Source organism: Antrostomus carolinensis, unplaced genomic scaffold (assembly GCF_000700745.2).
Source record: "Antrostomus carolinensis isolate BGI_N321 unplaced genomic scaffold, ASM70074v2 scaffold14738, whole genome shotgun sequence".
Classification (NCBI taxonomy): domain Eukaryota; kingdom Metazoa; phylum Chordata; class Aves; order Caprimulgiformes; family Caprimulgidae; genus Antrostomus; species Antrostomus carolinensis.
The window spans coordinates 15,133-27,299 of record NW_010332433.1 but is presented as its reverse complement, the minus strand read 5'-3'; the positions used below and the strand labels follow the sequence as shown (position 1 = coordinate 27,299).

At 46.6% G+C, this 12,167-nt stretch overlaps 1 protein-coding gene across 1 annotated transcript in view; it reads left to right on the top strand.

Annotated features, from left to right (window-relative positions):
• SMAD6 (SMAD family member 6) overlaps positions 1-1,486 on the top strand; it is a 1,638-nt gene extending 152 nt beyond the window's left edge. The window contains exon 2 of the mRNA XM_029086368.1: positions 945-1,486. Coding sequence (XP_028942201.1) covers positions 945-1,486 — 542 coding nt within the window. The remainder of the gene's footprint in view (positions 1-944) is intronic.
• Positions 1,487-12,167: the final 10,681 nt, after the last annotated feature.

Sequence of the window (12,167 nt, the reverse complement as noted above, 5' to 3'; positions counted from 1 at the left end):
AGGAATGATGTTCTGCAAGAGGTTAATTAGCCGTCTTCGGGGCTCTTTTAAGGGCTGAGAGTTTCCATCTTCCTTCTGGAGGCATCATAAATTCTTGAGGTATCATAAATGAAACAGATTTCTGTCAGTCTGCGTCCCTCCTATCTCAAATGTAATTCTTAAAAAGAAGAGACGTTTCTCATTGTTCTGGAGAGCGTTGCAGTGGCTTTGTAGGAGAACATGTATAGTTCATAGCAACTACTCACCCTTGGCATGAAATGCCTCCTCAGATTTCATGTTCCCTGTGGGAACATCAGCATCGCTGTCAAAGAATATTCCATAGTTGACATAAGCGTCAGGTCAGTCATCCAAGCGCTTCATGGACATCCATTGTGTTTCAGCTCAACACAAGTTGGCCTTTGAAAATGGGGGTACACCACCATAGCAATGCTGGAGGAGCTTGGGGACACACTGAGGTCAGGGGTGGCTGAGTTGCAGTGGTACAGTATCCAGACTGCTCTTGGTGGTAGAAACGCACGTATCTTGACTACACAGGGTCCTGACTCCTGGACACTGAATTGAACATTAAATTAGAGAGAGAAAGAGATGTTGAGCTCCATGGGAGCTGGTGGGTGGCCCATTGGGTCACTAGCCTTTACTTGAGCCTTCTTTCTTGGTGGCATTTGACATAATTGAAGATGAGCTTTGGATTAGAGATGGGCTTTGGATTGGAGAGAGGCTTTGCGTTGAGCACAAGCTTTGGGTTGAGCATGAGCTTTGGCTTGACAACAGGCTTTGGGTTGAAGACAAGCTTTGGGTTGAATGCAAGTTTTGGGTTGAACACAAGTTCAGTTCCTGTGTGAGCAAAACTGATGGGTGAGAGGAGCCATTTGCTTACCCCCCATACTTGTCTTTTCCCAGATGGTCACAGCAAGACCTGACTCTTCCTCTGCTTTCCCCTACAGATGCCAGTACGTCGCCCGATGCCGTGAAGAGGAGCCATTGGTGCAACGTGGCCTATTGGGAGCACCGGACGCGTGTCGGTCGCCTCTACACAGTGTACGAACAGTCTGTCAGTATATTTTATGACCTACCTCAAGGAAATGGCTTCTGCCTCGGACAGCTAAACCTGGAAAACAGGAGCGAGACTGTGAGAAGGACTCGAAGTAAAATCGGTTACGGGATTTTACTGAGCAAAGAACCGGACGGTGTGTGGGCTTATAACCGCAGCGACCATCCCATCTTCGTCAACTCCCCGACACTGGACATCCCCAACTGTAGGACTTTGATAGTGCGCAAGGTGATGCCGGGTTATTCCATCAAGGTGTTTGACTACGAGAAGTCCTGCCTCTTGCAGCACACGGCCGATCTGGATTACGCCGACGGGCCCTACGACCCGAACAGCGTGCGGATTAGTTTCGCCAAAGGCTGGGGACCGTGTTATTCCAGACAGTTTATCACGTCGTGTCCTTGTTGGTTGGAGATTTTACTCAGTAACAATCGATAACGGTCAACCTCTGACGAAAGGAAAAATTAAAAAAAATTAAAAAAAAAAAAAAAAAAAAAGAAAAAAGACACAGACTATCCCAAATATCATCTACCTAGATTTAATATAAAGTTTTATATATTATATGAAAATATATATTATACTTGTAATTATGGAGTCATTTTTACAATGTAATTATTTATGTATGGTGCAATGTGTATATGGACAAAAACCAGAAAATGCACTTTGGCTTATATATAATTCTTTCAATACAGATTTTTTTTTTTTTTTTTTTTAAAAAAAAGAAAAATTATACAGCAAAAATAGGAGAAAACCCTAATTTTGATGTATGGTTTTTTGAAATATTATTAATACCCAGACAAAAAGCTAATACCAGTCACTCATTGATAATAAAAGTATTCGCATTATAGGGGGGGGGTTTAATTGTCTTTTTTATTTTTTCCTCCCCCCCCATTGACTGAAGTGCACAGCAGTGTCTGCTCGGGTGCTCTGCACTCAGGGGGGGTTCCCAGAGGGGTGACCTCTGTCTCCCATCTCAGCCAGGACCATTAGAAATACAATAAATGAGTTGCTGGAAGGCTGCAGTTGTCCCCAAGAGGAGGGTAAATGAGGACAGTTGAGAGCCAAGGAGCAAACAGAGAAGGTGAAAAGAACATCTCCCATAGATGCTCTTGCTCAGAGCTCTGTGATCTCTCTGGTAACACAAAACATGGTGGAGATGAGCGTTAGTGTTTGTGCAAATTGATGGTTATCAATGCAAATCAATGGGTATCGGTGCTGGTGAGAAGAGCAGAATAGACCATGGCCCGAGAAGCTGCCCAGTGGGACCAGTTTGGATTATCAGCCTTGCACAGGGGTTGTCTGTGAGTCAGCTGTCTCCTAGACTTGTTTGATAAGGCTTTGAGCAACCTGGTCTAGTGGAAGGTGTCCCTGCTGATGGCTCGTGGAACTGGATGAACTTTAAGGTCCCTTCCAACCCAGACCATTCTATGATGGTTGAGAAGCAAATGGTGGTTTTGGACAACTCATGGTTGGGTGAATCCTTAGTTGGAGATGCTGTAGCATGGCCTGAATTTCAGGAATCTCTCCAGTAATGCGGAGGTGAGTTGGATGAGTTGAGAGCAGATTTGTCCTGTAGATCTCCCAGTCTGTCATTCAGGCAATAAACAGATGCAGAATTGTTTGGGAAGAATGTATTTGCTCTGAGGAGCAGTTGCAGCCAGGAGAAGTCCTGGTCAAATGAGTTTGTCTTGGCTGATTGACTCTCTCTGGAAATCCTGGATAAAATCAGGCACTTTGCTGACTTCTGCATGAGCTTCGTTGCTGTCAGCGCTGTAGCACCCATGTGCTTGCATGGGCAGGTTGGACATCGTCTGGCTTCGTGTGGTTAGTAAAGTTATTTATTGCCAGTGACTAGTGGTGCCAGGTGTTAAAGTTGTAGTACAAATCCTTGTACGTTCGATTTTCATCAAGTCCCAACCTCTGGAGTCCAGTGACTGCAGGAGCACCTCAGCTTTCATCATAGCATGATAGAATAGTCTGGGCTGGAAGGGACCTTAAAGCTCATCCAGTTCCAACCCCCCTGCCATCAGCAGAGACACCTTCCACTAGACCAGGTTGCTCAAAGCCTCATCCAACCTGGCCTTCAACACTTCCAGGGAGGGGCAGCCACAGCTTCTCTGGCCAACCTGGGCCAGTGTCTGACCACCCTCAAAGCCAAGAATTTCTTTCTCACATCTCATCTCCATCTCCCCTCTGCCACTTCCAAGCCATCACCCCTTGTTCTGTCACTCCCTGCCCTTGGCCAAAGTGGTTAAAAGTGTCAAAAAACCCACGAATTCCACCCACAAAATATTACAGGAGATATTTTTGTAGTCCTCATATTTGCAGAGGAGAACATGCAATGGGACCTCCTCAATGGCTCAAAACTCAGAGTAAAGTAGGACGTAAACTTACTATTAAAATCCCTCCTGAGCCTGTCAGGGTTGTGCATTTTGGCAACTGGACTTGGTGTTTCTACAGCAGCCTGGAGCAGTGGTGGGGACAGCATGGACTTTGGGTGGACATGGGGGAGAGACACCAGCAGGGAATGTTGCAATGACATTCCCACCATCGCTTTTCAAATTAGAACCCCACTTGATATTTAATTGGGACCACATTGGTGGAGTTAGTGCAGCAGCAGTATTAATATTTGACATCATTAATTTTTTGCTTGTGTTACAGCCATTGTTGTCAGGGAACGGTGTCAAAACATGTCACCATCGTTTAAAGGCAGCTTTCAAGAGCTTCACGGGGGTTTTTTTATCCCCTTTGGCTTCGCTTTGGTCTCTCCTGCCGTGCCACCTCCATCACTCCCTGTATCGCTTTCATGCAGTCGCTCGAGGGGCCATTTTTATGTTTGGGCTTTTTTTTTAAAGAGATTTTTTTCTTAATACCATCCTCATTTTAACTGGGAAGAACCAGCCAAAAGCTGAATTGCTTCTCTCTGTTTTCCTTTTCTCCTCTTTTCCTGCATCTCCCACCATCACCCAGAAGGTTTTGCATTCACCTCATGAGTTGCCTGCTGCCTTCCTCCCTGTGCTCCTCCTCCTCCCTCCTGTGTGCACACGGGTGCACCAGTGCTGCTATTTCCCACTTTCTAACAATTTCTTCCATATTTTGGACAAAATATCACCCATGGACATTGGATGGACATTGTTGTTTGATCTTATACCATCCACACCACAGAGGACCTCATGCCCAGTGCCCAGAGAAGCTGTGGTTCACATGCCATTGATTTTCCCTAATTAACTTGTTGCCTTTGCAGCGCAGCCAGGCTGGTTCCAGATTTGCATCGGCGAAAGGATGTTTCGTGGGTTGAAATTTTGAGGGTTAATTTTGGGGACGCCCTTGTGCAATCCACACTGATTGTGCTTCATTTGTCTTTTTTTTATTACATGCTTCCCCAGGAATAAATCTGGAGGTTTTATTTCAGTTGACAGCAAGGCTTTAAAGGGAGTAAAAAAGGATTTTATGGTGAGGCAGTGAAGACATCAAGTATTCTTTTCTATCCCAATTTTCTCCTTTAATTTCTTACTGTAATCATTCAAATTTAGGGCCTTTTCAAAAAGCTTTAGGACTTCCAAGCTGTTGAACTCCACCCTAGACCCTCACAAAGCTGAGCTGAAGCTTTTTTTGTGCAATCACCCTCTGTTGGGTTTGGACCTGGGGGTTGTTGGGTGACTGTAACTTGGCACTTGGAGCAGCCCTTGGGTTGGCTGTGGATGGAGGACACATTGGGGAAGGAACAATTATTTCCTTGCCCAGGTTTGCAGGAGCAGCTGGGCATCGTTAGGTTTTGCTAACGACCCGATGGGTCTCTCCTGTGTCCATCCCACAGCTGTTGCTGTTTGCTCATCTGCCCCAACCTTTATAAAATCAAGATGGCCACACCCTTTTGGGTTCTTCCAAGTGTGGTTCTTTCTTGTTCTGGAGCAGTTATGGTTTTCCAACTCTTGAGGTAAGTGGCATGTTCTTTATTCTTGTTTCTTTAAGGTCTATATGGGGTTCCACCATTTTAAGGGTGGAGAGGAAAGGAGCCCTTTGGCTGGGAGGGTGCTGGGGTGTTCCCACCTGGTCTGTGCTTGGGCTAAGCTCCAGATGCTGCTCTGTGTGCCCTGGTATTGGGGTGCTGCAGGGTTTTGTGTGATTGCTTTTGAGCTGGAGCTGGTTTAGCTTTGTCCAGGGAAGGTTGTTGGGTCACCCATGTGGCTATGCTATTGCTGAGTGTTTTGAGGGAGATTTTTGAGGGTTTTTTTGGTTCTGTGGTTTTTTTGGAGGTATGGGTTGGGCAGTGCAGCAGGGAAGTACTTTTTTTACCTGTAGTAGTGGTGGGACACCCCTCATGCTGGTACAGAGGGTCAAACTGAGCTGAAGGAGCTGAGTGTGCCACCACTTAGTAGCATAGCAGGATCCCTGTAGCACCTCCCAGCCCTGCCTGGTCAGAGGAGACACAGGGACAGCAAATCCCTGAGCAAACACACCTTCCATCTGTGCTGAAGGGCTTCAGCAATGCACCAACCTTGGAGTTTGTTCCAGCTCATCAGTTGCTTTCATGGAGAGGTGGTAGTTTTGTTGTAGGATGGGGGTGTTACATGGGTTTGGTGCCTTGGTTGATCTTAAGCTGGTGAGTCTCACCCCTCCAAGGCAGTGACTCCTCAGGCGGAGCTTTCCCAGACCACAGCCCTCAAATTTCCTTGTCAACAAGGACTAAGATCTTGAAGAGCCTGAGATGAGTGGTCTGACTCACTCTGACTGCTTTATGGATCACCTGTGGAGGTGGTGCGATGCAGAGGTGGTGGTACATGGAGGTGTTCTAAGATATTGGGCAATAAAACTCACTGGACACCTTTATCTGAGTTTGCCAAAGCATTGATAGAGACATCAGCTGGTTCCTTACGATGTTATGGGTGCAACCAGGGGGTTGAAGTCTGCACAGTCTGTTTCTGCCTTCCCTGGGCCAAATGCACCTAAAGTCTTCTCAAGTGGAAGTCCTGAACTAGTAATTCTCTGAGCATTAGACCCGAGTCCTCTGGGGCTGTGGTTTGTGGAGTGTGCTTATTTAACAAGATCCTCGTATTTTGAGTAATTCTGCTTTTTAAAACTGTCTGTGCAATAAGCTGATGAGAAGCAGCCAATTGCTGCTGGTAGGTCCCAGAGGCTTCTCCTATGAGATGTTCATCATCCCTGTCCTTGATGTTCATTGCTACTATGACTGAGAAATACCTTTTACTAGCCAGAACAGCAAAGAAATGAATGCTGAAAGGAACCACATCTGGATTTTCTTAAGAAGAGAAGCAAGGGTCTCTTTGTGGCACAGGTTTTGCCACAGTTCTACAGGGTCTGTCAGTCTTTAGACCATATCCTTCTCAGGATTTTATCTCTCCAGCAGAAGTGGTGAGGACTTGTTCAATGTGTAATTAAAAGCTGAATATTGCCCCTTGTGCAGGGGTTAGCAAGGAAAAAGGGGAAAAAAATCACTGTTGGTGCAGAGGAAGGAGATGGAGGTTTGTCGTGTGGTGTGATGCTGCTTGACTTCATGGTCTTTGTAAGTGATGGAACATCTCCAGCTCTTGGTTTGGGATGAGAAGGTTTTGAACAGAGCAGCAGAGTTGCTGAAGTGTTCATATGTATACCTGAGCTTTTAAAACTTCTTAAAGCTTCAGCAGGTCCTATAGGCTTGGGCTTCCTGCCTGCTCGGTGTCACAGCTGTGTGTAGCTTCAAGGCAGCAGGTGGCATTGATGTGGAGGAAGAGATTTAACACCTGCACAGGACCTGGTGTGGGCCAGGGTTGGGGATTGGAGCTGGTGCCTTCAAGGGCTCTGAGAGGAGCCTCAGGAGCCAGAGTGGGGTGGGGGTTTTTTTGTTGGTATTGTTTTGGGGGTTTTTTCCCCTGTTTCTAACAAACATCAGGACCAAAAATCCAGTGTCTCATCCAGGTAAATGGCCCTGTGGAGGGAGCCTGCTGTGGGGGCAGGGCTGTGGATGTACAGAACTGCTGCTGGAGCTGTGTGTCCCCTTGGGTCTTGAGCTGTTGAACTTGGTGAGCAAGGCTGGTGGTGAATCTGCTGCTGCTTGGTTGTCCTGGCTGGTTTTTAAGCTCAGTTTCCCAAGAAATGATGTGGAGTGGCTGTGGAGCTGTGCTGCGTCATAAGAGATCATGGTGCTGGCACCCATTGTGTCCCTCCTGTCCCTTGTCTGAGCTGTTTGGGAGCAGGAGCTGCCTTGTGGGTGAACATGGACCTGACCTGGTGGCTGGCCAACATGGACCACAACTTTCTTTAGAAAGCCAAAATAAAGATTCATCTCCATTTCCCCTCGCTCGAGGTGGACTGGGTTGCTGAATATCCAGCAGGAAGGGAGGTGACATGGCATTGCAACGGAGTCTGCAGCATCACTTGGCGCTGGGTGGCATCCTAGGGCTGGTCCCTGTCCCAGCACCCCAAGATTGGCTTGGGGATTCTGAGATGCAGTAGTTAACAGCAAAGCACCCAGAGTTATTTCCGCTGAACAATTCCTTTGCGTTGCTCAAAGCTCTTGTTTTCCGTTTGGTGCGTGACGAAGCGTCGCTTGCTGCTTCGTGGATAATCCTTCCTATATATTCCTGATTTATGGATGTGCTGGGGCCATGCACAAAGTCGCATCTGTACTATATCCACTGTGGGAACAACCCAAAATTGCTCTGAAACTCGACTGCCTTACAATTATATTGGATTCTATTAAATTAAAACACATAGCACATATATTACACAATAAACCACAGCTATTTCATGGATCAAATTAAGTTTTATTTGGGCAAATTACAACCTTTCTTACAGTTGGGCCTTTGTGAACTCATTCCTTTTTAATAAAAGGAGGCATTTTTGGCAAATGCTCTTAAAGTGTGCATTCCCAATAACTGCAAATCCTGTTGCTATCCTTTCTGGGATATATGTGGCTAATTATCTTCTCCTCTTTAGAATAGATTCAAATGAGTGGTATCTTCCCTTTCCTCCTCCCCCACACCTCCCTTTTGCTGGAATTTCTGATTGCTTTCCATTTTTATTAGCTTGGCTATGGAAGTAGGCAGAAAAAAACCTTTTCTCGTTAAAAGCAGGAGAGCCTTTCCCGGAATTTCTTGGGGAAATGTGACTCTTGCAGCTGCCCTCTGGCCCCATCTCGGGGGGATGTGGGGTTTGGGGGGGGACAAAGCTGAAAATGAATCTCTGAGAAGTGAGATGAAAACTGGAATTCTGTGTTGTGAGGGTGGTGAGACAGTGTCCCAGGTTGCCCAGAGAAGCTGTGGCTGCTCCTCCCTGGAAGTGTTCTCGGCCAGGTTGGATGAGGCTTTGAGCAACCTGGTCTAGTGGAAGGTGTCCCTGCTGCTGGCAGGAGGGTTGGGACTGGATGAGTTTTAAGGTCCCTTCCAACCCAAACCATTCCATGGTTCTATGGTGTGTGCAAGAGGGAGGTCTGGGAGGGGGTGTAAAGTGCATCCCATTTGTGGAGGCTCCTTATTAAATCAACGTTTTGTTTCTGTGACAGCTTTTTCCTGCACAGGGACAGCAAGGGGCATGTGAGACAACATGCTAGACCTGGTGAAATGTCTTTTGTGATTGATTTTAGCAAAACCCATTTGAAGATGAGCAGATAAATTGTGGGGATGGATCTTTCCTTAGGAGACTTGATTAAAAAAAAATCACCCCCATCAGCCAGTCTCTGGTTTTGAGAAGTTTGGTATCAGGCCAGGCTTGGAGCTACCAATATTTTTGAGGAATAATTTTTCCCCACATTATTTTCAGGCTGGACCAGGTATCAGAGGAGATGTCCTAAGTGTAGTCTTCCTTGGGTAACAACAGTGTGACTTCTAGACCTCTGGGTGTGGGAAGGGATGGGATCCCTTAGCTGGATGGGACTGAGATGATGGAGCTGTCCCTGTAGAAGTCCCAGCACATTACGTAAAACTTCAAAGCTTTTTGTCAGTTTTCCAAATCCTTCTGGGCACCATTGTCAGAAGATGAAGAACTATTATTTCTCCTCCCAAATCACATCTGGATGCTGTTTATGGGATTGTTTGGTATGATCCCATCTGGGGGAGGGGGTTAGCACTGGCAGTGGGAATTGGTTTTGGGGATGATGGATTGTCTGCTGCCAGAGCCCACAGACTGGTGGCATCTCCCCATCCTGCTGCACTGCTAAAGGCTTCTCGGAGCTGATGGTTTCCCTGTTGCTTTGACTGCTGCCAAGGGTTTGCTCAGGGGTTCCTCATCTGTGTGTTGGTGCTTCCCAGCTCATTCCCCCCACAGCTCCCTGGGGTGTCATGGGTGCAGGCAACCTCAGCACCCTCCAGTTGCCCATTGGGTGACAAGCCAGTGGCCTTGTGACATGTGATGGGACTGTCTAGGTTCTCCACTGTTCCTGTAGAGATTGGATGTCAACCTGTGGCACAGGGGAAAAAAGGAAATGGGATTATTTTGTCCATATAAAAGGCTCCTGGAAATGTCTACTGATTATTTTTTTCCAAATAAATTGAGAGCTTCTCTGACCCGTTGCCTGCTTCCTGGTATGACCAGGATGTGATTGTGGTGCAGGAGATGTTGGCCCTTGCTCAGTCCCCAGTGTCTCTTCATTTGGGGACCTGTGGTGGGGCAGGAACCAAATGAAATGGCCACAAAACATTTTCAGTGTCCTGCCTGTGTGACTGCAGTCTTGGGGGACAGTGGGGGCTGTGTAGCCGTGTCACTTATTTGCAGGAGGTCACAGCCTGGCTTTGTCCCCAGAGCATATCCTCCAGCCTGGCATCACAGGGCATGTGCATGGGAGAAAACATGGATGGGAGAGAAAGGGAAGCGTCCCCAAAGCATCCCTTGCAGCCTGGCTGTGGGTTTTCACAGAGCCATTAAGGTTGGAAAAGACCTCTAAGATAACCCAGTTCAACTGTCAGTTTATCACCACCATGCCCACTAAACCATGTCCCCGAGTGCCACATCTACATGTTTCTTGAACACCTCCAGGGTTGGTGACTCCACCACTTTCCTGGGCAGCCTGTTCCAATATCTGACCACTCTTTCTGAGAAGGTTTTCCCTAATATCCAACTTGAACCTCCCCTGACCTACCTTGAGGCCATTACCTCTTGTCCTATTGCTGGTTTTGGAGGGAGAAGATTCTGCATCTTTTCCCTGGTTGTCTCTTATATCCAACACTCATATCTTCTATCATCTTCCAACCTGGGTTGTATGTCTTAAGCTGGATGATGCTCTCTGTCTCAGCACTGCTCCAAGTCAGGTTGTGGTGCCACGCAGTGGGATGGCATTTGGGACAAGAGGCATTACAGGCAGGTGGTACAAAGTGCTCTGGGGAACTAACTGAAACCCCAACTGTGGTTAAACGTCACCATCTGAAGGGCTTTGCGTGGAGCATGTGCTGTGCCTCCTCCTGTGGCAGCAGGGATATCTGACATGCCACTGTGATCACTTTTGGGATGGAGAATTGAAACCACAACCCATTTCTGGGCAAGATACATGATGAGTGTGGAGTGCCTTCTCCCAAAGGATGCTGGGGGGGAAGGGTGAGAAGAAAACCCCCACTAGTCTCTGGAAATTGCTTTCCTTCCTCTTCTCCTTCCAAAATAGCATAATTAACAGAAATAAACTGCAATGCTGTTAATTTTGAAGGTCTCGTATGCCAAGCTTGAACACTCGGAGCTCAACTGAGCAGGCGCTGAGCGCTGGGAACAGTTAATGATTACCCAAGTGGTGTCTGAGTGAGTCTGAAAGGATTGAAGAATTATGAAACCCTAACGAGGGAGGCCCGTTCTTGGCAAACGCTTACGTGATTCAAATGCTGGGGAATTCAGCATGTTTTTCCTCTTTCTTCTGAGGACTTTGTAAGCCAGCCGATGGTCTGGATTGTATGGTGGGGATTGAGTGGGGACCATCAGTCCAGGGGAGCTGATGTTCTAACAGCTTCTGCAGTTCTTCTCTGTGGCAGCAGCAGTTTAAAAATAACTTTGGTGAGTCAATAATTAACCTATTGTTACTTCTTAAAACTCCCAAGCGTGTGACTTTCTGGACACAATGGTTTGGTGCTGGATCTGTAGGAGAAGATCTCTCCATGTGATGTGTTTGGCACTGCTGCAGCTGGGACCTTCCAGTGGCTCTTCTCTCTGCTCACCTCTGCAGAGGTCTTTGCATATTCTTTGGGCTCACATCTGTACAATTTGCACAGAGAAGGGGTCTGTTTTCTTATGGAGAGCTCTTCTTTGGCCTTGGAAGACCAAGAAAAAAGTTAAAATGCATTAGAGGTTTTGGCAGAGACTCCTTATTTTTTTTTTTCTGCTGAAAAAAAACTGCATTCTAAAGAATTCTTCCTTTCTATCATCTTCAGAGCACACATCGTCCATGTCCAGTGTCTTCTGGATCTTCACCTCTTCCTGCTTCCCAGGGAAAACAGAAATCATGGTGCCTCAAGAGCTTCTACCTACTCCACCCCTCTGGGCACCATGGTCTGTGCATGAATGGTTGGGGTTCAGCCTCTTTCAAGCAGCATTTCAATCCCAAATCTTATGGCCAAGGTGGTGGAGGTGAACAGTCATATCAATGGCAAGTAGTCTCTTTCTCTGCAGGAGTCCAGCCCTCCATTCATGGGAAAATGATGGGAGACCTCTCTGCTTCCCAGTTTTATCAATCCCTGAAATCTGACACATTGCCCAACTGGGTCAAACCTGTGGTGGGTTCAGGAGACAGTCCTTAAATAAGCAACATTTATGCTGCTGTTGGTGTAAATAACCAATTAAATTGCAGTGTATGTGTAGTAATTTGGGCAGGAAGCTTCTCAACAGCTGAGGTGACTTCTAAGTGTGTGGTGCGCTGGTGGGAACTGACCTCAATATTTCTTTTCTTCTTAAAAAAAATGAAACAAAACACTTGATAGCCATGTCCTTGAATTCTTGCATTAGTAAATATCTCATGAAATGTGCGTATGAGCTGGTATCAAACAAGATAAAAAGGGGCTTTGCAATGATTTTGGAGTTGACCAAGGTGGTTGTACCTCTGTACTCTGAAACTAGGCAAGCTGAGATTAAACTTCCAGAAGGCTTTTGATATCTGCTTAACATTCATAAACTTGAGTTTAGGAGATGTAAAAGAAAGCTGTGAGGTAAT